General features: G+C 37.0%; 2 protein-coding genes across 5 annotated transcripts in view; one reads left to right on the top strand and one right to left on the bottom strand.

Annotated features, from left to right (window-relative positions):
• MSL2 (MSL complex subunit 2) overlaps nucleotides 1–4,370 on the top strand; it is a 30,512-nt gene extending 26,142 nt beyond the window's left edge. Inside the window, exon 2 of the mRNA XM_010975517.3 lies at nucleotides 477–4,370. Coding sequence (XP_010973819.1) covers nucleotides 477–2,068 — 1,592 coding nt within the window. The 3' untranslated portion in view covers nucleotides 2,069–4,370. The remainder of the gene's footprint in view (nucleotides 1–476) is intronic.
• Nucleotides 4,371–5,284: 914 nt separating this feature from the next.
• The window catches only part of PPP2R3A (protein phosphatase 2 regulatory subunit B''alpha), a 148,831-nt gene continuing 128,271 nt past the window's right edge, over nucleotides 5,285–25,844 (bottom strand). For all 4 annotated transcript variants that reach the window (XM_031439968.2, XM_064491403.1, XM_031440124.2 and 1 more), the window contains one exon: nucleotides 5,285–7,873. In XM_031439968.2, coding sequence (XP_031295828.1) covers nucleotides 7,747–7,873 — 127 coding nt within the window. In that variant the 3' untranslated portion in view covers nucleotides 5,285–7,746. The remainder of the gene's footprint in view (nucleotides 7,874–25,844) is intronic.

The following is a 25,844-nucleotide window of genomic DNA, read 5'->3' as shown; positions in this document are numbered from 1 at the left end:
AATGCCCTCAATTGATGTTTAATGGGGACAGGGACTAAATCTCTCTCAGTCATTTTTTTTTTCCAGTGTCTAACAGTCAGTACAATTTTGTTCAATATGTTGCAGCATTATCATGTTGTGTTAAGTTGAGGTTCCATGTGTTTTAGGCCTAGTTTGTGTTTTTGATGACTGACCTCCACCTCTTTTTAGCCTTTGGAGAAGAGAATAAGAAAGTGGACCAGAACATACTGTTTTAGGAGAGAAACACAGACTCGAGGAAGATTGTGTTTGAGATAAAGAAATAGGGAATATGGCACGGAAGTGAAATGAGCTACTGAGTATTTTTCTGTTTCCTATAAGATTCATGTTCTATTATTTGGTCTGGTGAGTTTAACCCATCTTAACTTTAATAGATTACCTATAATCTCAACTTTAGTGTATGAAATTATGAATTTATTTTACTAAAATCTTTGCTTTCCTCCTCTTTTCCCTCTTAGGACATTTGCTACAAGATCCTATTGCACCCACCAACTCCACCTGCCAACACTATGTCTGCAAAAGTTGTAAAGGCAAGAAAATGATGATGAAACCTTCATGTAGCTGGTGTAAAGACTATGAGCAGTTTGAGGAAAACAAGCAGTTAAGCATCCTAGTGAACTGCTACAAAAAACTATGTGAATATATAACACAGACTACATTGGCACGGGATATAATAGAAGCAGTCGACTGTTCTTCTGATATTCTGGCTTTGCTTAATGATGGATCATTGTTTTGTGAGGAGACGGAAAAACCCTCAGATTCATCCTTTACTTTGTGTTTGACACATTCCCCTTTACCTTCAACCTCAGAATCCACAACTGATCCTCAAGCAAGTTTATCTCCAATATCTGAAAGCACCCTCAGCATTGCTATTGGCAGTTCTGTTATCAATGGTTTGCCTACTTACAATGGGCTTTCAATAGATAGATTTGGTATAAATATTCCTTCACCTGAACATCCAAATACGATTGATGTATGTAACACTGTTGACATAAAAACTGAGGATCTGTCTGACAGTTTGCCACCTGTCTGTGACACGGTAGCCACTGACTTATGCTCCACAGGCATTGATATCTGCAGTTTCAGTGAAGATATAAAACCTGGTGACTCTCTGTTACTGAGTGTTGAGGAAGTACTCCGCAGCTTAGAAACTGTTTCAAATACAGAAGTTTGTTGTCCTAATTTGCAGCCCAACCTGGAGGCCACTGTATCCAATGGACCTTTTCTGCAGCTCTCTTCCCAGTCTCTTAGCCATAACGTTTTTATGTCTACCAGTCCTGCACTTCATGGGTTATCATGTACAGCAGCAACTCCGAAAGTAGCAAAATTGAATAGAAAACGATCCAGATCAGAAAGTGACAGTGAGAAAGTTCAGCCACTTCCAATTTCTACCATTATCCGAGGCCCAACGTTGGGGGCATCTGCTCCTGTGACAGTGAAACGAGAGAGCAAAATTTCTCTTCAGCCTATAGCAACTGTTCCCAATGGAGGCACGACACCCAAAATCAGCAAAACTGTACTTTTATCTACTAAAAGCATGAAAAAGAGTCATGAACATGGATCCAAGAAATCTCACTCTAAAACCAAGCCAGGTATTCTTAAAAAAGACAAGACAGTAAAGGAAAAGATTCCTAGTCATCATTTTATGCCAGGAAGTCCTACCAAGACTGTGTATAAAAAACCCCAGGAAAAGAAAGGGTGTAAATGTGGGCGTGCTACTCAGAATCCAAGTGTTCTTACCTGCCGTGGCCAGCGCTGCCCCTGCTACTCTAACCGCAAAGCCTGCTTAGATTGTATATGTCGTGGCTGCCAAAACTCCTATATGGCCAATGGGGAGAAGAAGCTGGAGGCATTTGCCGTGCCAGAAAAGGCCTTGGAGCAGACCAGGCTCACTTTGGGCATTAATGTGACTAGCATCGCTGTGCGCAATGCTAGTACCAGCACCAGTGTAATTAATGTCACAGGGTCCCCAGTAACGACGTTTTTAGCTGCCAGTACACATGATGATAAAAGTTTGGATGAAGCTATAGACATGAGATTCGACTGTTAAATCAGTGGGTCTTTAAACCTACCTCTGGTAGGGAAATAGCTACAGTTTTACGGCAGCTATGGTTTTGTTGGTTTAACTTGCCGGAGCTCCTGCATATAGATCACTTGTATCAAGTGTTTTCATTGCTAAGTTATATGTGTTAGTGTCGGGGAAATAGTTTGCAGATAATGGAGGAGTAACCCTACAACTATATGTCCTTAGTTCTTACAGAACCTCATAGTTTGAGAACAAATGCTGATGCAACTGATTTATACAAAATGAACTTTGGCAAGGAGAATAACATTAACCTCATTGTTTATGGTCATGCTTTGTGCATAATCAAAGTTTATGATTAAATGTAAGGAAGTGGTATCTAGTCATGCCATAAAGATTGTGCTCGTATTTTCTGAAAAAGTAGCCATTAGTTTGTTCAGGAGCCTCAGTGCTACCTTCACATTGCCACTGATGTTTCTCCTGTTGAAAAGCTCATGGGTCCAGCTCAACCTTTGTGGTGACATAATACCATTTCTGATCATGAAAATTGGCTACTGGTGTATGTAGCAGTTCTTAAATCAGCAGTATTATGAAAGAAAATTTGCCCCTCATTAGAATGTTGAAGAAATCTGTCTTTTAAAAAGTGAACAAACTGAAATTCTGTCAGACTGCAGATGTTTAGCTGTTTATGCCGCAGAACTTCTGAGTTGATGCCCATTTTTAGTTAAGTCTGACTCCTTTCTAGGAAAAAAAAAACTAAATGCTTCCATCACTTTGAGCAATGTTCTAATTGATAAATGAAGTGGAGAAGAGCAGTTTTATTCTGAAGATAATTGAATTTAGACTATAGTATATGACAGAATTTTTTAAAAATTATAAAAAATGTTTTACTTAGAAATTGGGATTTATTTAAAATTTTGGAATGATGCTCCAAAACTTATCCAGATTTATGCATTATACCTATTGCTATTGGCCACTTCTTTGATTTTTTGTTTCCTCTAATGGTTTGCCACAGATTTTATTTTGAATATGCTCTTTTTTCTTTTCTTTTTTTTTAGGGTGCTATTTGTTGTGGAGGCTTCTTTATGGAGGTCTAATAAAAATGCCTTTTATGAAGCCTGTGCATTTAAGTAGGTTTGAGGCTAGGAGGATTTTCTTTAGAATACTCTTTTGCATGTAAAGCACAAAACCGTTTCATTTTAAATGCACTTCTTCCCTGTAATTTTTATGGGGAAGACAAGTGAGTCACAAACATTCTGTTGAAGGGAAATCTAGTCAGTTGCTTGAAAGAGCACAGCCCAGATAAAACAAGGACTGACTAGGTTGTTGTAAAGAAATGACCTTATGATTTAAAAGAAGAGTTGCTGCTTTGACAGTGCTTATTTAAAGAAAAAAATACTGCTGGAAAAATTTCAGTTTCTACTACGTTCACCATCTCTCCTGAGATCTGACATATGTTGAAGTTGTTTTGATTTGGCACACAGCATGTTCAATGATGGTTACTCACCTAGTACAAGACATGGAGAAGAAACCTTTCGACACAGAGCAGATGACACCTCCTTCTGTTTTGTAGTGTATCTTGGTGTCATTTTCTGTGAATGTGGTCAGGTAGAGTTGTTTTCGTTGTTGTTGTTGGGCTTTTTTTTTTTTTTTTTTTTTTTTTTTTGGTCTCTCTTGGTGGGGTGGGGGTGGGCTAAAGCCATAGGAAGAAAAATGTGATGTATGTGTCCAGTATGTACTATTTTGTTTTTGTTTTGCAAGAAGAGTTGAACTATTTTTGATAACAAGAGTAAATGGTGGAAAATGCTTCTTAGTTGTCTTGTCTTTATTTGCTTTCCAAGTTTTGGAATTTTATTTAATTCCTCTAAGTGTTAGCAGTGTCTTATGAAACATGTATTCGCCTAAAGTTTGTAACAGTTTTGTGTTGAACTCAGATGCCCTGCTATAATCTTGTAAATCTGTTCTTTATTTACTAATGATCACTGCAAAAATGACTAGAAATGAGATTGTACACATGGATGATTAGGGTATATTTTGCAAATCTCCCAAACTCTCCTAATATTATGATCTTAAAATTCCGAAAGTACTTTATTGCTTCCCAAGTTTGATAATGTTAGTTTTGTGTTTTTTTGATGCATGGGAGGTTGGCAATATAGACAAAGTGGAAATCATTAGTATGTGAGGGCCTTGATTGTTATGTAATATTGCCAATGGTGAATTCAGGTTGTTTTTAGCACAAGTTTCTCTTTTTTATGCTGGTATTCTCACTGCCACACTTTTGGAAACCTGTATTACACCTTAAATCTATCAATAAATGTTAGTTTTCTAATTCTATGTTGTAGAATACTGAGGAGTTCGGGATAGCATGCTCTGAATGGCCTATATTATATACATTTGGGGAAGAGTAATTAATTACAGTGCCTTGATTTCTACATTGTCTGTCTTTATACCATGAGTTATTTTAGGAATGCTGACCAGTGGCTAACAAAGGATGACTGAAAAATTATTACTGAAGTAACTGGGTTTACTTCAGCAGGATTTGAAACCACCAAAGCAATAACAGCATTTAACTTGTTCTTTTGAGTCCTTCTAATGAACATAAATGATCCAATGATCATCACCTTAGGTGACAGAAGTTTTAGAGCTGACAGTGTATCTTTTTGATTTTCCGTAGGTCTGTACCTCCAAGCAGAGGTCTGATACGGTCCTAGGATAAAGAGTTCCTTGACTGTGCTCTTAGTTTTCTTAAGACAACTCTATGGAGGCCTTGCTGAAGAAAAGCTAAAATTTTACAACAGATGAAAAATAAAATTTCCTTTCCCATATTGTAGAAAACAAATATAAAATGCTTTAGAAAATATTAAGTTCGAAGTACAGTATTAGAATCTAATGCATGGGTGGTATTTTGTCTCCTTTTTTAAAAATTAAGTTTTAGATACCCAAATAGCAAATACACATTCTTTTAAAAGAATATATTATTCATAAGGCTAAAGTCTCCTTTGATCCCTGTGAACCTCTCATTCCCAAACCCAAATCCCCAAATTCCCATCCTCAGAGGAAATCACTGCTCAGTATGAGGTGTTATTCTTCCAGATCTTTCTTTATAAAGTCTTGTTGGGGGTTCAAAGAGTTACTCTCTTTGAAACTCAAGCTTGTTTACAGTGCTACTCTTTCAAACATAAAAATGAATTGCAAGTGTGCTTATAGCCAGAAGTGTGTAGTGCTTATCTTAGTGAGCGCTGATTCATATTTGACAATTTGTCTTTATTTAGTTTTGCAAAAAGGGAAAAACAAATAGTTAAATCATGCAGGCTTCTCCACCCAAACACACCGTAACATTTCCAAAAGTCGAGCAAATGACTTATCTCATTTGATCAATCTAGAGTTTTATAAACAGTCTGAACAGTACACAATGACATAGATAAGATGCAGGGAAAATACACAGAATTTTATTAGTTTGATTACCTTAGCAATTAATGTTATGCTGTGAAACCAATTTTTCTTTGACTAGCATTAAGATCATAACCCTCAACTTTTATCACGGAGCCTGGGATATTGTAACAACTTGAAATTTCCATTTGGGTAGTAATGATTATATTCAGCATGATCGTTACCAGAAAGTCAATTACATGCTATCTTTCCTCAGAATTTACATTTCTTACATTCAGTTCTAAGAAGGGAATACAATGAAACACATTCTTATGTCTGAAAATCTGATTCTTTGGGTAACCTAAATTAAGAGCCCTATCTTAAATGGAATGGTATTGGTAGCTGTACTTTTGTAATTAGACTTTTGAATCCAAATACTGACCAAAGTGAAAAGCGAGAGGACTTTGGTAGAGAGAAACAAAGTAAAGCCATGTAAAAAGCCAAAATACAAACTGAGAAATTGAATTTTGCTGAGTCATAGAAATAGTTTAGATCATTATGGCTAATAAAACATTTAAACCATATCTGGCTTCTAAAAAAAATTACCTTTTTAGTATTTTTAATCTGAAATTTAAGAAAAAATAGCTTCCCTTCCCTGGTAAAGGTTGGATGGGATAGATTTCATGTACCACATAAATACTTTTAATCCTAATGATTTACCAGTGTTTTGGTTATTGCATGTATTGTTTCCTAAATATGTAGTCATGTTTAAGCTTTTATTCTTTTGTGAACTATCAGAAACTAAGTTTAATAGTTACCACTTTCTGTAACAGTTAAATGGAGGATCAGTTCTGATCATGAAGGTAAAGTAACAGGAAACTGGGAGGACGCAGACAGGAAGGATCGCTGACTCAGTAACTATCAGTTGTTGGTGCATTTTCGAAATTCTCTTTTTCTCTACTTTTTGCCTACCGTAGCCCAAGGTTTGATTATTTCAGAGTTTGGCCTTCACACCAGCAAGGGAACCAATGTGGGATAGAAAGGGAGCTATTCTGACATTCAGGACTTGTGGTTAAAACAAAAAATCCAGGGGAAAACTTGATGACTTTGACAGGTGGATATTGAAAAGTTTCTTGGGGGTTTCTTATACTATCAGAAATTCCCATCTTTTTAAAATAGTTTATTTTCAATTTTATCTTCAAGGATATTGCAGGATTTTGGTGGATTGTGGCTTGCTGAAAAATGTATTCTATAATGACCACTGTAGTAAAAATGAAATAGCTTTTTTTTTGTTTAAATGGGTGCCATCACCGTTCTCATCCATTTTTGTGATAAATACTGAGGTCGATGCAATATTTCGAGTAGTTTGTTTTCAACGTGAAGCAAAGAAAATGTTTATATTGAGGACTTCCCTGTTAGCCTTCTCTAAGATTCAGTGATAAAAGGAGTATGTCTAGTTAGGAATTTTCATATATATTTAGGTCTTCAAGTAGGCCTGATAGGAAGTGTAGATGGGATATCAGCTAATTTGGAGATTAATAAATCATTCAGTAAGTCTCTACAAATGTTAGATGAGTTAAAAGGAAACAAAGTCTGAGTCAAATTCTGTGCTTGTCTTCAATTAAGTTTTTCTTCAGATTTTATATAAGAGCCATAGTAAGGATGAGGAAAGATTATTTAGAGCTTGCCAGCAAGGTTGGAAGGCCTAGTGGTTACAATACCTGAGGATGTAAAGTGACTAGCAGTTTGGCAGGTCATTGTGAAATTACATTAAACCAAGTAAGTTCAAGATCTTTGAACTCCAGTACACATATAATTAAGAGAAGTCTCTGAGATGTTTTGGCAGTGCTTTTATTACCAGGGCTAATTCAGTTCTGGAGGCCCTGACTGCTTTTTCAAGTTCCAGAATTTTCTGACTCAAGTTTTCTGCAAGTGAAGGTTTCTTCTGGGCTCCATGGGAGCCCTGATGGGCCTCAGGGATGCTGGACAACAGAGGCAACTCCTGCTTTTGTGCAGAGAACTGTGCTTGGCACTGTCCCCAAGAGATCCTTGGTACATTCAGGGGTGAAGAGTGCTGATTCACAGACTGGTGATAGATACCATATTTGCTTCTGAGGAAAAGCTCTGTAAGAGGTTTGAGGCAAATTGGAGGAGTCTCCCAAATTGAGTATGTGTATCCAGAGCTATTGCTCAAAAACGTTTAAAAGTGCCTACTGCAGATACACATTTGCAGAAATCAAAGTCTTTAAAAAGCAGTTTGCAAACTAGAGCATCTCTTCACAAGAAAAAAAAAAACACTTAAAGTACGCATCTCCCTTTCACGTAGACGTCGGCAGCTATCCTTCATCCACTGACTGAAGCTTGCCACTCTTCTCTGGAAGGCTTGAGGTTACTATTTTATTGCCTTTGTTTCCAATTTCAGAGGGAGAGGCAGGTTCCTCTGTTTCATAATCTTCAAAGGAGCTGAAAGAACAAAGCAAAAGTGAGTTACTGATTTTTTTTAAAGAAGTTTTAATGTTTGGGTAGAAGTCAGTATGGCAAACTAGAGACTGAAGACCAACTTGCCAAAGTACCCTGAGGTGCTAAATGGCAGCTGAGAACAGCTGAGCCGCCCTGGAGGAGACAGTGCTCTGGAAGAGAAAACACATTCTCTTTGTTCCTTAAAGCTCAGGTTAACATTAAGAGTATGTTGAAAATATGCTACTGTATCAAGCCTTCCGTAGGGGCCTTGATGGGAATGAGAGCATGATGGATGATGCTAGGTTAGGGAGGGTATGAGGTCCGGAAAGTATGAGCTTTACATGAATGCTTTCATGAAGTGGCTTCCACGCAAAGTGAGGGACTTTCTCACCTCTCAGACTGCTTTATAGCTTCCGTGAATTCCAAGGAGTACATTTAAGATGTACATACATCTGTGTACACACAGCAAACCAAAGCCCATTCATGGTTTTCCTTCCATTCTTTGCAGAATTCCATAGCCTATTCCCTCTGCTCATGCCCCCTGCAGAGGTTATTTGTATCCCCTGAGTTCCATGCCCTCCAGGCTACGGCTAAGGATGGCTTTAGGCAGGGATGACAAAACATTTTACTTCATGGGAATGATGGCTTCATCTGTGCAGAAATTTCTGGACATAAAGGCCTTTTATCAAAAAGGTACCAAGACTGGCTAGTAAGGAAAAATATGCTGAGGCAGGAATACCCAGTAGGTGGCAACTATTCATAGAGGGTAGAGAATGTTAAATTTGTATTAAGCCGATTTGATATTTGGAAAACTTTATAGTTTATGATTCTATCAGGAATTATTTACAACTGTCCTTTTGCAAAAATATTCCATACTTAACTTTAGTTTCTACTCTTCCCCTCCTCTCTTTGCTTTAATGGAAGTGAAGCAGGGTTGATGGTACAGCCTCCATCTCTGGGCAAAAAAATTCTCAAAAGTTAATTCTGGAAATGCAGTGTCAGACACTGGCTGCTTATTTCCTGCCAGAGTGGAAGACATTTTCTTCCTCTTGGTGACCTAACTTGCTGTCTTCGAGCTCTCAATGCAGATCAGGGAATAAGTTAAAGAGTTAAGTCTGAACTGAGACTCATTCAGTAAATATTTGAGCTACTGTTGCTAAGCATGAGCCAAATGCTAGGAATACAATGGTGAAAAAGACTGAACCCACCCCCTTCCTCACAGCACTTGTAGCCATTAATGGAGGCCATCTGGATAGTGGTTAAGTGGTTTAGCCTCAGAGCATAGGCTTTGGAGTCCAAAGTCGGGTTCTAATCTCAGTTTGGTCACTTTGTGTCAGTTTGGTGACATTGGGCTTGTTACTTAACCCCTCTGCATCAGTTTCCTCCACTATTAGCATTTCCTTCCCCTTATAAGGGTTGAATGGAGATTAGGTGACAGGGCCTATAAATCAGAAACTCTTGGAAAATATAAGGTACTATTCTCATGATGGAACAGTGCAGGGGCTTACTGAAGCAGAATGGTGAAAACTAATCCTATACTGGGAGGCAGGGTCACATTTTTTGTGTAACCTGTGAATAGAATTTTTGTTTTTACAAAAGAATACATATTTTCCCCCCACTGTAACTTCATACCACAAATGGACTTCTAACAATGGATATGATCCATTCTTGTACTTAAAAATATTCCATGCCCAATGGGTTGGATGTAGTGGAATGTCACCTGCATTTATTCTGTACTTTCAAGGGACTAAGAGCAGTAATATACACAGAAACTTTGGAGGAATCTTATGGATTGAAGGAGTTTATTCAAAACCTTGTCAGTGTCCTTTTGTCAGTGTCGCGGTGACTCCTCTTACCCTAATTCAGTAGTTCTCAACTGGGGGTCATCCCCCCAGGGCCGCTGATGGGGACATTTGGCAATGTCTGGAGAGACACATTTTTTTTGGAGACATACTTGACTGTCAGAACTGGGTCGGTCCTATTGGCATCTAGTGGGTAGAGTCCAGAAATGTTGCTAAACATCCTACAATGTGCTAGACAATGCCTCACAACAGAATTACCCAGCTTAAGACAATCAGTGCTGTTTTTGAGAAACCCTGCTCTAAGTCTTGCCCCTTCAGTGTCAGTGCGTCCCAGAGTTCTGGACTAACTTCCTTCATTTTGTGCTTCCTTGAGCAATCAGTCTTTCTCATGATTTTATCCACCACTTGTTCACCTGTGGTTTCTCAGTGTACATGTCCAACCTCAGCCTCTTTCTAAGCTGGAGATGCCATGTATCCAGCTGTCTGTGTGGCTCCTCCAGTGTGGCAGCATGTACAAACCGGGGCCCGTCCTTCCCACGCCCCTGGCTCTCCCTGTTGTAGTGAACACCATGATCTGCCCACTCAAAGCCATAAGCCAAAGTTATTCCAAGTTCCCTTTTTCTCTCCCCTCCCCTCTTCAAATCCAGCCAGGCTCTCCCACCACGCTCAGCACCACATGGACGCAGTGGTGTCTTCATCGCCGCGGACTAAGTTCGGGGCACTCTGCTTTCCTGCTCGGGTCCCCGCAGTGGTTTTCACCCGCTAGCCTTCCTGCCTCTGCTCCTGTCGCACATCCTCTGCTACGGCCATGCCAGACTGTTTACAGTGTCAGAGCGGGTTGTGGTCGTGGGACCTGATGCTGCTAAGTGTTTTCCAGTGGCCTGCAGTACCCTTCTCCCTTTGGTTACCTTGTGCTCATCTTTTAGTCTGAGATGTCACTTAAAAGGTTCCCGATTCCCAGGACCTTGGCTACCACCATCTCTTATTTAGACGCCTGTAATGGCTTCCTTATGGATGACTCCTGGCCTCTCCTCTTACACCTCTACCAGTCTAGCAGAGCAATCTTCAAGAAATCCAAGTGGGGTGACAGTACTTCCTTGCTTAACTCTTCAATAGCTTCCCTAGGCTGGCGTGGTCTGGCCCCTGCTCATCTTACCAGCCACATTTCCCTCTGTTGCTTACCATACTCCAGTGACACTGGCCTTTTAACACACTTAACAGAGTTTCCTTCCTCAGTGCCGTGGCACATAGTTTTCTCTCTGTCTAGAACATTTTTTCGCTCCCTGCTTTTTGCCTGTTTCCTTCTCAACTTATAGGTTCTCATCACCTCCTCATGAAATTCTTCCCTCAGCACCCTAAGTTGCAAGCCTCACTCCATTATCAGTTTACCCTGTGAATTTTTTCCATAATTATATAATTAAATGTCTGTCATCCCCACTCAGCTGTAGTATGTCCATCTTGTAACTCACTGTTTTCCTTGGGTTGTAGTACAGTGTCTGGCACCAGGTGCTTTAAAGGTCATGCTGAATGAAAGATGATGCCCTAATGCTCCTGCAAAACGATGGGTGGAGTCGTTGGGGAAGGCTGGGGTTAGTAAAGTGGTGAGAACGTGGAAGTCATTTTGAGGTCACTGAAGTCAGAACTGTGAGAACCGTAATCTTTATCCTGTTCTCCAAGAATTCCTGAGGGTGAGAGAGTGTTTACTGATTCCTTCTAAATGACCACTTTCAGATTTACTTGAAGGTCACTGGATTCCTCTGGGATCAAATGAAGATCATTTTATGTTAATTGGCCACTTTTAAGTGAGTACAGGAGTCAATTAAAGCAGAACTCAGTGTTCACAGTTTATTAAGAAACTCTATGGATCAAACTGAGAACAAATTCTTTACCTTAGTAGTTAACAGTATTGTTAACATAGGGAAAAAACAATAGTTCATGTATTTTTGCTAGCACTATGACAGGCAATATGTTTCCCTAAGTCAGTTTCCCCTTTCAGATGAGCAAATTTTGGGCAAAAGAATTAAGGCTAGTTCTGCAGATTCCCGGGACGGAAGTATGATAGCTGGAGTTAGCAGAAATATGTGGTCTGAAAAGGGATTTGTGTGCAGTTTCAGGGTCCAGTCTGGGAACTGCGGCATGATTTTACTTTTGGGATTCTCACTATTTACAGGGGCAAAGGGATAGAGTGTTTGTTTCAGGGCTTGTCTGAGGAAATCTAAGATATATGGTGGCTATAAGCATAGAATAAAATGTTAAAACAGTTCTCTAATTTGTAGTCTATAATGCTTCCGAAATAGGAAAGGATGAATTTTACCTTTATAGTTTTAAGAACAGCTATTTCAAGCCATTTGTATAAAATGGACTAACTGAAATACTCGGTTCAAAGAATTTTTTTTTTAATTTTTTATTGATTTATAATCATTTTACAATGTTGTGTCAAATTCCAGTGTTCAGCACAATTTTTCAGTTATTCATGGACATATACACACTCATTGTCACATTTTTTTCTCTGTGAGTTATCATAACATTTTGTGTATATTTCCCTGTGCTATACAGTGTAGTCTATTCTACAATTTTGAAATCCCAGTCTATCCCTTCCCACCCTCCACCCCCCAAGAATTTCTTTTTTGATCCATTCAATGACTAGAAAAATCTTTTGCTTCAATTTTTGTTAAAGTTTCCAAATATGTACCACCTACTCTCCTGCCTCAGAAACTTGATCACATTTCATTTCTGATGGCTGAGGGCCTCTTGTAGTTCTAGGGTCGTGAGCCATCTGTGTTCACTGCTACTGTTTTGGATAGATAGTATAAAAATTTGGGTTAGGTATATTCTGATTATGAACTTGAAGGGAGGGACAGGGTTTAATTCATTTTTATTACCAACCACAGTGTCTGGCAAAGTAGGTACCAGTGAATATCTATTGAAGTAAATTAAAATTGGGCATTGATTTGTTGAATGCAGAAAAATTAAAATATATTAACTTTAGGTTCAAATAAAGACTATTTACTGACCATTATTAAAATAATGACTCAACTATTCTACTTGTAAGATTATAATTCATGCCCCAGCATACACACGTGTACCCCACCTTCATTACTGCTGCTCCTTTGCTTAACTTCCCCACTTCACTGAAGACATTTAGCTCCTCACAAGCCTTTACTCCAGACTTGACTCTCACTAGCGTACATTCTGGAAGATCACTCCAGTGGGTTTTGGGTGGCCTTCTTTGCCTGCAGTGTCTTTTTTTTTCCAGTGCTGATTGAAGTAAATGGTAGAACTCTTACAAAGGCTAATTCAATGTATGTTTATATTTAATATAAATAAAGGGGGTCGCTCGCTCTCCTGCATTCTGAGACGGCCCGCACTCTGTCTATGGAGTGTGGATCTACTTTTACTTTAAACTAAACACCCCCACACCTCTCCATCTCTCTCCCTCTCGCCTTTCTGAGATGGCCCACATTCTGTGTATGGAGTGTCTATCTCCTAAGCCGTTTTCCCTTCTGAGACAGACCCCACTCTGTGGAGTGTGTATCTCTCTAAATAAACCTGCTTTCACTTAAGAAAAAAAAAAAAGGAAAAGCCACCTTTAAAAACATTCAGTAGAAAACAGTTCTTCTAAATTATGTAAATGTCTAATGACAGGGAAAATGGATGTGTTACTGCTTGAGAGAATACCCTGCACCATTGTAAGTCATGTTTTTGAACACACTAGTAACATTAAGCATCAAAAGGAAATATACCGAAGTGTAAATAATGGTTATACCTGGATGACTGAACCAAGGGTGATTTTAATATCTTTATATTTTCCATTTTCTGCAGCAAGCCTATCTTTACTAATCAGATAAAGACTCAGAATAAAAAAGAAAATTGTGCTTAATCTAGGTTAATCAAATGTAAAGCTATTGGTGAAATACCAGAATATCCTGTAAGAAAGTATTTTTAAGATAATGTGAGACTTTTAACTAAAAATTGAGGCAATCAAGTATTTGCCAAATGGGCAGAAAAGCTTGTTTCTGATTATTGCAGGTCTCAGTTTAAGAAAGCAACATGGAGTACCTTTTAGCCAGCTTTTAACAATTTTTGTGGCATTTTAAGCTTACTGAAGAAATCGTAAGAATGTTAATTCAAACAAATCTGGTGTCATAACCTGTTATCTCCATATAGGTGACACATTTAGTTGAACAAGTTTATGTAACTGGTACCCTGGCTTTCTGGTTTCCCCTGTGACCATTCATTAGCTTGGCTGAATTTATACAAAACACTGTTGTATGCTGTGATCGTGTTGTGTGCTAGATGGAATAATTCACGATGTTTGCAGCCTCATTCCTGTACCCTCGGCCCTCTTTCACATCACTGAAATATGGAGTCATTCCTAGGTTACTTATTATTTTTAATTACTAGGTTACTTATTGAAAGCATTACCTTGAATCAGCTGGTACAGGCACTGCCCAAAGGCGACCTATAATGTTAGATGGTAAAGTAGATGGAGAATTTCAAGTTGTTTTTGGAGGGTCAAGCTGTCTGGGCTCCTGCAGTTATCCTTGTAGTGAGGGTAGCTTCTGCATTATTGCTGCCTTCTGTGCCACTCAGTAAATATCTTCTGAGGTCACATCCCCGACAGTCTGCCAGGTGCTGGGGTTACCAGATGAGTAAAACATGGTGCTTTTGCCCTAAAGGAGCCCATGTTCCAGTGGAATCACCAATGGGTCCACTGTCCCCAGAACTTACATGCCAGACGCTGTCAGATACATTACATACATTATCTCTAGTTCTGAGAACAGTCCTGTTGTTGACGCAGCCGATATGTACTGTGTGCCAACTGTGTGCCTTGTTCTGTGTTCTGGGAATGAAGGGGACGAGGTCGGCAGTGGAATGCTAATGTTACACCTGACTGAATTCTAGTTCAGAGAGGTTATGTAATGTGGCCAGGATCACAGCCGTGGTAGTAATAACAGCCATTGTTGATTGATCACACAGGCACTATGCCTAAGGGCAAAATATAATATATACATTGTTTTATTTAATCCTTAAAGAGGGCCGTGTGGCAGGCGTGTCCCCACTGAGGCTTGCACGCCTAAGTGATAGAGCAAGGATTTGAATTTAATAAATCTGTCTAACTCCAAATTCTGGGCTTTTAACCTTTCAGTAATAGTTACGATTGGTCAGGTGTCTCCTGCGTGCCAGGTGTTTATGTGTATGAGGTTCTCACAAGCTTGGAAGGTAGCTGCTGGTATCTTCTGAACCTGAGCCTCAGGAGTCAGATAACCTGCCCAGCTGGCGAGTGGCAGGCAGAGCCAGATCTGTCTGGCTCCTAAGCCTCTGCCTTTCCGTGGTACTACCCATTCTTCCTCCCTTTCTAATATTTGAGTCTGGTAATTTCTGTTGGACGAACTCACCCTGACTTATTTGTAATTCTTCTTGAGATGAAGCACTTGGTGGTGTAGCCTTGGAATTCTGGGTCTGGAATTTCGAACCATGGCGGTCAGCTATTAACAGCTGTAAACAGGCCTCGTTTGTTGACATTCTAGTGCTCGCTCTGCAGGCTGCGGCTGTCGGAAGGCTCCTCTCCCCTCGAGACCTCGTCACCCACATGTGCTCTGCGCAGCCCTTAGCTTATCTCCCACAACATGAGAAGAGGGTGTCCAGCAGAAGCCTCTCATATACACACTGGTCGAATTTCACCACAGCTGGTCTCTGCTTCTCCCTCTCGTGACCCCTCACCTGTCCTTCTGTCTGCGTCCCTTTGTCTCCTGTCTCTCCCTTCCACACACTGGCTCCTTCTCTGAGCACCACCACAACTAGAAAAAGCCTTTTGCTTGAGCCAATTATTCTCTTTAGCTGCCATCAGGTTCTCATCTTTTTAGGCTAACAAACTTAAGTGTTTAGACCTGTTATCTCTTTTTTTTTTCTTCTTTTAATGCAGGTTACAAACCAATATATAGTATAAAACTCTGTTTTTGTAAAACAAATGACTTATCTATTTGCAAAGAAATGTGAAGGATATACTCCTAAATGATAAATCAGACTGTCTCTCGTGGTGGATTTTAGGTGAAGATTTTCATTTCTATTTTCTAACTCAGTGAATACATATTACCTATGTCAACAGTTAAAGGGGAAAAATAACTTTTTCCTGTTTATGGAAGTAATACATGCTCATTATATAAATCTTGTAAGTTACAGAACAGTATAAAAAGCCAAATTACTTGCAATCCCACAGCCCAGAGTTAACCGCTGTTAATATTCTGGAGCCTTATCATTTAGCTTGTGCAGATAGTGACACACATTTTTAATACTGAGATTATATCACAATTTTATAACCCTCATTTTTCTGTTATGTTTTTGTGCAAGCACTAAATTTAAATGTCTGCATTATATGACACACGGATACCATGACTTACTTAACTATTATTGTACATTTGTGTTGCTTTGAATTTTTTTATTTTAGAATTACCTGTGACCAGTGCCAATCGTTTGGATAGAACAGTTCTATCTAAATTCCTGATTATTTACAATAGATACCCAGAATTAGAATTGTGAGTCAAAGGGTATAAATTCAGGCTTTTGCAACATATTGTCAAATTAATTTCCAGGGGGGCTGGGCCAATTTGCTTCTGCCAGCAATATCTGAAAGTGTTTGTCCTACTGTACAGTGAGCCTGGAGTGAGGTGTTACTACAACCTGCAGCTTCTGTGAGAGCAGTTCGGGCACTATTTTAATTGCACCTGCCTGTTTCTCCCTGCTAAGGCAGGGATCCTGTCTGTGCTCACCAATATCCAGTAATGCTTAGTACACAGGAGGAATGCAAACATTCATTGAATTAATACCATCTTTAAAAAATTACTACCAATTTAATAAGCTATACTTCTTTTGCCTCTCACTTTTAAAAAAAGTTTAATTTAACTTTAATTTACATATCATAGAGTTCACTGATCATAAGTGTTTAATGTGCTTTAGTAAATTTTTACAACTGTGCAACCGTCGCCACAATCCAATTTTAGAATACTTTCATCTCTCCATCTGTCCCTCCTCTCCCTTGCGTCTGTCTGCATTCACTTTCTACTCTCAATCCTGGAACTAGACAACCACTGACCTGCTTTCTGGTTCTATAATTTTGCCTTTTCTAGAAATTTCACATAGATAGAATCAATAATATGTAGTCTTTAGTGTCTGGCTTCTTTCCTGTAGAATGGTATTTTTGAGATTCATCCATATTGTTACATGTATTAGGAGTTCTTTTATTTATTGAGATGTAATTGACATATAATAAGTTGCTCATATTTAAAGTGTACAATTAATAAATTTTGCCTTTTGTATATACCTGTAAAAGCATTGCAACAATCAAGATCATGAAATAGCCATCCCCCTACAAAAGGTTCTCATTCTCCTTTATAACCACTACGGCCCTCCCCACTGGTTTGCTTTCTGTCATTGTAGATTAGCATGCGTTTTCTAGAATTTTACATAAATGGAAATCATGCCAAATTGGAATATACTCTTTTTGTCTAGCTTCCTTCCCCTGGCTTGAGATTCACTCATATTGTTATGTTTGTCAATAGTTCATTCCTTTTTTTTTTATTGCTGAGCAGCATTCCATTATATGGACATACTGTATTTTTCAGTTTACCAGTTTAGTGGATATTTGGATTATTTCCAGTTTGGGGCTACCATGAATAATATTGCTATAAACTTTCATGTACAAGTCTTTGAGTGAACATTTCTCTTGGGTAGATTCCTAGGAGTGGAATTGCTGATTCATATAATAAGTGTGTTTAACTTTTTAAGAAATTGCCGAATGTTTCTAAAGAGGCTATATAATATTACATCCCCATCAGTCCAATGTATGAGGGGAGGCTCCAGCTTCTCCACACTATTGCCAACTGGTGATTTTAGGTGTTCCAGTGACTGTGTAGTGAATCTCACTGTGGTTTTAATTAACATTTTCCTAATGTCTAACGATGTAAAGCATCTTTTCATATACCTATTTGCTGTTTGTACCTCTAATTTAGTTAAATGTTTATTCAAATATTTTGCCCATTTAAAAAATAAGATTGTCTTTTTTTATTATTGAGCTGTAAATATTCTTTATATATTATGGATAGAGGTCTTTATCAGAATGTTCTGGAAATATTTTCCCCTAGTGTGTCTCTTGATTTTTTGAATGGTGTCTTTGAAGAACAATCGTTTTTAATTTTGAAGGAAGTCCAATTTATTAATATTTTTATTGCTCTTGCCTAACCCAAGTTCACAATGATTTTCTCCCATGTTTCATTCTAGAAGCTTTAGAATTTTAGCTTTTACATTTTGGTCTCTTCCATTTTGAGATAATTATTTTTGCATATGGTATGAGATACGGATTATGGGTTCTTTTTTTGCATATGGACATCCGATTATTTCAGCATCATTTTGAAAAGACTACCCTTTTCCCTTTGGTTGAAAATTAACTGGCCATATATATGAGGGTCTATTTCTACAGTGTTTCATTGACCTATGTGTATACTTACCAGTTCTACAATGTCTTGATGATTGTTTCCTTTATGGTAAGTTTTGAAGTCAGGCAGCATAGGTCCTTCAACTTTGTTCTTTTTAAAAAGTGTTTGGCTATTTTAGGTACTCTGCATTTCTATATAAATTTTTGGGTCAATTTGCCAATTTCTATAGCAAAAGCCTGTAGGGACTTTGATAGGGGATGGGTTAAATCTGCAGATCAATTTGGGAAGAACTGACATTTTAACAATACTGAGCTTTCTAATTCTCATTATTTGGGTCTTTAATTTTGCTCAGCACTGTTTTGCAGTTTTTGGTGTGCAAGTATTATAGTTCTTTTATTATATTTATTCCTAAGTATTTTTGATGCTATTCTGAATAGAATTATTATTTTTATTTGAATTTCACTATTTCATTGCTCATTGCTAGTCCCTGGAAATACAACTGATTTTTGTACACTGAGCTTGTATTCTAAGACTTTGTTAACTCATATATTAGTTCAGGGAGCTTTTATGCAGATTTCTTGGTGTTTTCTACTTAAAGGATACATTATCTATGAACGTCTTCCTTTCCAATCGGAAGACTTTTAATGACTTTTTCTTGCCTTACAGCACAGGACAGGAACCTCAGTTAAAATGCTGAGTAGAAATGGTGAGGAAGAGAAACATTCTTGCCTTGTTCCTAATCTTAGCAGGAAGGTGTTCAGTTTTTCATCATAAGTATGATGTTAATTATAGATGCATTTTATCAGGTTAAGGAAGTTCCCTTCTATCCTTACTTGGGTAAGAGTTACTGTGAATGGAAGCTGGATTTTGTCAAATGCTTTTTTTTTTTTCTTTCTATAGAAATGATCATGTGGTTTTTTTTTTTTGTCTTTTATTATACTACATTAACAGATTTTCAGACGGTAAGCCAGCCTTCCCTTCCTGGGGTAAACCCCACTTAGAGTGTATAATCTTTTTTATATGTTGCTGGATTTGTATGCTAATATTTTGTAAGAAGTTTTATATTGATGTCCATGGGGGATACTGGCTTGTAGTTTTCATTCCTTGTGACATCTCTGTCTTGCTCTGGTATCAGAGTAATACTGTCTTTCTAAAAATAAGTTTTAGAAGTGTTCCCTCCTACTATTATTTTCTGAAAGTAGTCATGGAAGATTGGTATTATTTTTCCCCTTAAACGTTTGACAGAACTTAACCATTGAAACTATCTGGACCTGGACTTTGGGGGGAAAACTTTTAATAACTTATTCAGTATGTTTACTTGATATAGCCTATTCTGATTTTCTGTTTCTTCTTGAGCCAGTTTTGGTAATTTGAGTTTTTCTAGATTATGTCCCATATCATCTAAGATGTGTAATTTATTGGGATAAAGTTGTTCACAATATTCCGTTACACTTATTTTAATCTCTGTAGTATCTATAGTGATGCATCCTCCTTCATTCCTGTCTCTTTTTCCCCCCTCCTTGGTCTAGCTAAAACTTTATCTTTTTTTTTTTTTTAAAGCTTTCCAAAGAACCAACTTTTAGTTTCATCAGTTCTTTGATATTGTTTTCCTATTATCTATTTCATGGATTCCTACTCTGATCTTTTTTATTTCCTTCTTTCTACTTATTTTGGGTTTGGTTAGCTCTTCCTTTTTCTACCTTTTTAAGGTGGAAGATGATATTATTGATGTTAGACCTGAGCCATAAATATTCCTCTAAGCACTGCTTTAACTGCATCCCACACATTTTCTTTTATTTTCATTCATTTCAAAACATTAAACTTCCCTGCAGTGCCTTCTTTGACCCATGTGTCTTTAGAAATGTATTATTTAATTTCCAAATATTTTGGGGTTCCCAGATTCCTTTCTGTTACTGATGGATATTTAATTTAATTCTACTATGGTCAGCCAACATACTTTATATTACTGTAATCCATCAGAATTTATTGAATCTTATTTTATTCACCTAACGTATGGTCTGTTCTGAAGAAGTTCCATGTGCACTTGAGAAAAATGTGTATTTTGCTGCTGTTTTGTGGAGTGTATATATTGACTAGATCAAATACACTGTGTTGTTCAAGTCTTCTGTATCCTTACTGATTGTCTCTAGCTCTATCAATTACTGTAAGAGGTGTGTTGAAATCTCCAACTGTAATTGTTGAATTGTCTGGCAATTTTTGTTTTCTGTATTTTGAGCCTCTGTGGTTAAGTACAAATACATTTAAAATTGTTACATTGGGCCATTACATTTTAATTGTTGGAGAAGTAGGAATTTTCATTATGACTTCCAGGGTGAAATTCATGTTCTTGACCTTGAAGAATTTATGAAAGAATTTATGAAAGAACATTACTCAACCCAATTCCTCTGCTTTTTGTTTGTGATACAGAATTTGTCACTTTTTAAAAAATATACTCAAACCTATAAATAATTTCCTTATAAATTTCTCCTCTCACTTTTTTGCTTTTAAAGTCTTTTAGGCATGCAGATATTAGTTGAATATGTACTTTTTTTCACCCACCAACATTTTACTGATGAGTTAGCCTTTTCTCGACACATTTAAGACTATCTTTATCATATACTACATTGCTATACATAAATCTTCTGTTTTGGTGTGGATACTATACTGAATTTAATTACTATGGCTTTGTAAGTACACTTTTCTCTGTGCCCTACCATACCTTTGTTTCTTTTCAAAACTCACTGCTATTCTTTTGTATTTATTATTCAATGTGAGTTTTAGAATTAGTTGAACAAATTCTACAACATATTTTGGGGGATTATATCAAATTAATAAATTAATTTTAACATGGGGAATGATCTTTATAACTTTTAGTGGAATTTTACTATGTTTTCTTCATATATATTTTAAGTCATTTTTTCTTGATATCACAAATAGGATTTTTTCCTATTATATTTTTAACTGATTATTTCTCGGGTATGGGATTAATACCCTTTACCCATTAAGGAGGTGCTCTTCTTAAGTTTGCTTAGTTTTGATTTTTTTTCCAAACCAGAAAATATATTAAATTCTATCAAATGCCTTCAAAGAATCAGCTTATATATATATATATTTTCTCTTTTAGTCTTTTAATGACAGATTTTGTAAAGTTGAACCACTATTGCAATCTTGGGATAAAACTCACTTATTTGTGTTACATTCTTTTTTCTGTATTGGTAGATTTGACAAATTAGTCTTCTGTAGTTCAGTTTTAATATCTGTAAATTAGGGATAACAGCATCTACAAAGTAGGGTTTTTGTGAGCACCCACTGAATTAAAATACTTAGAATAGTGCTTGGCACATGGTATGCTTTGTGGATATGTGTGTATAAATTCATAGATTTATTTTTGTTTAAATATAGTTGTTTAACTTCTTCCTCTCATGTACTTTATTTGGGTGTATTTTGTCATCCTTTTTTCATGCCTCTTGAGATGATAGCCTAATTCATTTATTTCAGTCTACAGGTTACAAATTTCTCCTTGTCTGTATCCTGTAAATTTTAATAAATATAATGCTTTCATTGCCTGGTTCTAAAAAAACTGTAATTTGTATTTTGACTTGCTCTTTAGCTTAAGTTGCTTTAAAATATATTTAAGTTTTCAAAATTTTATTTTTAACTTTCTAGATATGTGCATTTTTGTTGTTGTAAACTTCAGGTTGTATTTTAAATAACAAGTGTGGCCTGTATGCTAGTAATTAAAAAAAAAGATGGCAGTTTCCTTTGTGCCTTAATAAACTGGCACTTTTATGATGGTTCCATGTGTACTTGTTGGGTACCAAGTATGAAAGCTTACTAATTCCATATTCTTTCTTTATTTTTTGGCCTATTTGATTTGCTGGTTTTTATACAACTATGGATCTGTCCATTTTTCCTTGTATTTCTATCAGATTTGTTTTATGTACTGCATAAGGTTCATAACTTATTTTCATGGCCAACTATTGAAATACTGGTAAGTTTCTTTTAAAGCTTTCAATTCTGTTTGTCTCATTAACATTACTATACCTAATTTCTTGTTACTACTCATGTGACAGTTACCTCTGTGTGAGGTATGATTCTAGAGAATAGTGTCTAGTTGGATTTTTAATCCATTCTGAGTTTTGTGCTTCACACTAAATCTGGACTTACTCTGGCCATTTATTTTGTACTGTCTTTGTCTTTTTGTTGCCTTTCTTCCTGTAGTGGATGTGTTCCTTTACCAGTATAGCATTGCCCTGTTTTCCTGGCCATATTGGCAAATCTCCCAGATCTTCCTTGGTAAAACGTATGGTTTGGATGAACTTGACTCCTGTCCACGCTTAGTTCCAGGCCTGACTCCTTCAGGAGTTAGTTCAGGGACTGGACCTAAACCAAGCCAGTTAGAGCCAACACAAATCCTGGGCTTTTGCTGGATCTGGTGGGAAAGGGGTTTTTGCTTTTATTAGAACCTGAAGCTCTTAGGTGATCATCTTGCCACCACATATTAAAAACTAGCTGGAGAGTGAAAGAATGAAAGAAAAGCATTATGAAGGAGATAAAGTCTGTCTCTAAAGTCAGTAATACCCCTAGACTTTCCAGTTCTATAAGCCAATAATTTCTTTTTTGCTTTGCTTTTTTTCCCTTATGCCAATTTGAGGTAAAATTCCTTCTCACCAAAAGAAAACTGATTAGCACACTTGTCTTTTGGTAGGTTGAGTTTTCTTTATACAAAATTTTCCCAGTTAATAGTCTTGTCTTTGGACCTTAAAATTTTAAGATGTACTTTAACTCTAGTCATTGTTAGAAAAATGTACGTTTATCAGTGTACGCTCCACTCTAATACAGTCATAGCATATTATCTTGACCGTCTTTTACACTCCCTGTTAATAGTATTTATAGTCAATACTTACCTAGTTCCAAGAATAAATTTTTATTAATTTTGTTGGTCATGATTGCTTCTTGCATCCCACTAATCCTCTAGGATCTGTTTACCTTCTTGCTGAAGAATATCCTTTAATATTTCTTTTAGAGACAGTCTGTGGGTGGTAAACATTTTACATCTCTGAATGCCTGAAAATGTCTTTATTTGCTTCACACTTAAATAGGAACAGAATTCAAGGTTCAAAGTTATTTTCTTTGCAGTATGTCAATGAAATGCTCCATTTCTTTTTGTTTTTACTTTATGGGTAATTCTTTTTTTCCCCTCTCTGGTAGCTTTTCAGTTCTCTGTTTCTTATGTTCTGAAATTTCACTCTAGTGCAGGGATTGGGAAACTACAATCTATGGGCCACGTCTGTCTCACCACCTGTTTTTGGTACAGCCCATGAGCTAAGAATAGTTTTACCTTTCTAAATTTGGGGGAAAAAAATCAAAAGAAGACTATTCCATGACACGTGAAAATGATCTGAAGTTAGTATCTCAGTGTCTGTTATTAAAATTTTATTGGAACATAGCCACATTCATTTGCTTACATATTATCTATGGCTACGTTCACACAACAATGGCAGAGCTAAGTTATTGTGACAGAGAACTGCAAAGTCTGAAATATTTACTACCTGGCCAGAAAAAAAATGTGCTAATTCCTGTTTCTGTGTTTGTTTTTATTTGTTTAAACAATAAAAATTCTGGGAATTTTCTGGATATCATTTCTACTGGTTTCTTTAAGGACTTCTTATTCCTGTATCACAATCAATATTCCAAATCAAAAACTTTTCAGATGTATCCATTTTATTATTCAGCCCAATGATTGTGTTTCTTCACTGAAATTTTTTTCTTTTCATTTCCAAAATACTGGCCAGTCTTGCTTCAAAAGTATAATATTCTCTTCTGTCTCTAAAAATAGTAAATATACCCATTTTGATGTCTTGTTCTGATTGCTGTACTGAGTCTCCTTCCAAGGTTGAAAGTTCTTCCATTTTTTGAATATTTTACTGGTCAACTGTTTGATATTTGTCCTCTTTACTACATAGTAGAGAACAGACTCTTGCCTCTGTGTACACTGGCTGCTTGGGAGGGAGCAGTATCGGATGGCTCGTGTTTTCCATGAGAATGAGGGGACAGATGGCCCATGTTGCTCCAAGATCCCATACTTGCTGCTTTTGTCTTTCCTTTAGGGGTAGGACAGGATGGATAGGGTTCGACATGCCTGGATGCTTCTTTTGGTTTCTGTCTTGCTCTTGGTTTTAGTCAAACTAAGGTATGGATCACCCTAAGTGCTGCTCCCTTTATCTGTGGCAAACTGCATGCTCCTGCACAGAACCTAAGCTCTGGCTCCCTCTTCAATCTGATTCCAGCTGCTTTCCCTCTTTCAGTCCACTGAAAGTTTCTCTTCTTATTAAGTGGTGTGCTTGTTCTTATTTTTCTATGGTATGGAAGGCAGAAAACTACAGGGTGCCTTGTTTACCTCCTTGAAATGAGAAGCTAGTCTGTACTATTGTTATTTTTTAGAAGTCCACTGAAGTTTTATTTGTGGCCTGATGCATATTTTATAAATGACCCGTGGTCTATAAACCACAAAGGTATCTATTTTCAGGGACTATTTTTACTATGACTATAAATAATAGGTTTCAGTTTCTCCCTTTTGTCTTTTCAGAGTTTTTGCTTCAAAAATTAATGTTATCAGGACAGTTTTTTGGGGGGGAGTGTTCAGTCTTTTTATATTCAACTTTTGTTGTCATTCCATAATTGGATCCTTTTCCTTTTAATAAGTGAATTTGTTCCATTTACATTCACTGATCTAAAAATATTTGTCTTATTCTGTCATCTTAATTTATGCTGTATGGTCTGTGTTTTTCTTTATTGTGTGTACACGTTTTCTGATTAAATGAATTAGAGTATTGAGAATCTGGCTTTGGTATTTCAAGTGTTTATTTTAATTAAACCTTCAGCGTACCAGCTTTAGAGGACAGCTGTTGAGTCCCTGTTTATAAAACTCACACATATATTTTTTTCCTCCCTTCGAATTCTCAATTTTAAATTGTTATTTCTAGGCTGTTATACATGTATTTCTTCCCCCCCTCTACATCCCACTTTTAGTTATATTATTTTTTCCAGAATATTCTGTTATGCTCTCTATCCTTTTATATTTAGAGGCATTGAATACTATCATTTCTTTTCCAGCACAGGTGCTCCATTTCTGGGCTCTTTATTTTGGTTCACCTCTTGGTTTTATGATTATGTCCTTTGTAAAGAAGAGATCACAAGTGCTATATTCTTTCCACTTCTTACATGTTTGAAAATATCCATTTGTGTTTTCATGTTTGAATGTCATCTTGGGTTGGTATAAAATTTGGGGGGCATAGAATTTCTTTCTCTGAGACAAAGTTGAACTATTGTTTCATGATCTTCCAGTATTCATTTTTACTGTGGCAGTATCTGAGGCAAGGCTGATTTTTTTTCCCCTCTTGTCTGGTAACTTGCATTTTTTAAACATGGAAAAAGCCTCCAAAGTAAACTTTTATTTATCTTTGAATTCTGTTAAATTCACCACACATCTACGGGGTCAGTCATTATCAGTAGTTCCTGGATATGGTGTGACTTCTGACCTTTCAGATTCAGGTCCTCTTTTATTTCAAAAAAGCTCTTCTATTATCTTTGAATATTTTTTTTCTATTTCATTTGCTCTGTTGTCTAAGACATATAAGGTAGATCCTTTTTGTTTTCCTTATATATACCTAATTTTCTTTCTGAGACTTTATTTTGTTCTTTTCTATTCAGTTTTACTTGATCTTTCAAAGTCTTCTT

The sequence above is a fragment of the Camelus dromedarius genome, chromosome 2, assembly GCF_036321535.1.
Source record: "Camelus dromedarius isolate mCamDro1 chromosome 2, mCamDro1.pat, whole genome shotgun sequence".
NCBI lineage: Eukaryota > Metazoa > Chordata > Mammalia > Artiodactyla > Camelidae > Camelus > Camelus dromedarius.
Note: the sequence above shows the minus strand (reverse complement) of the source record. Positions and strands in the feature narration are given on the sequence as shown.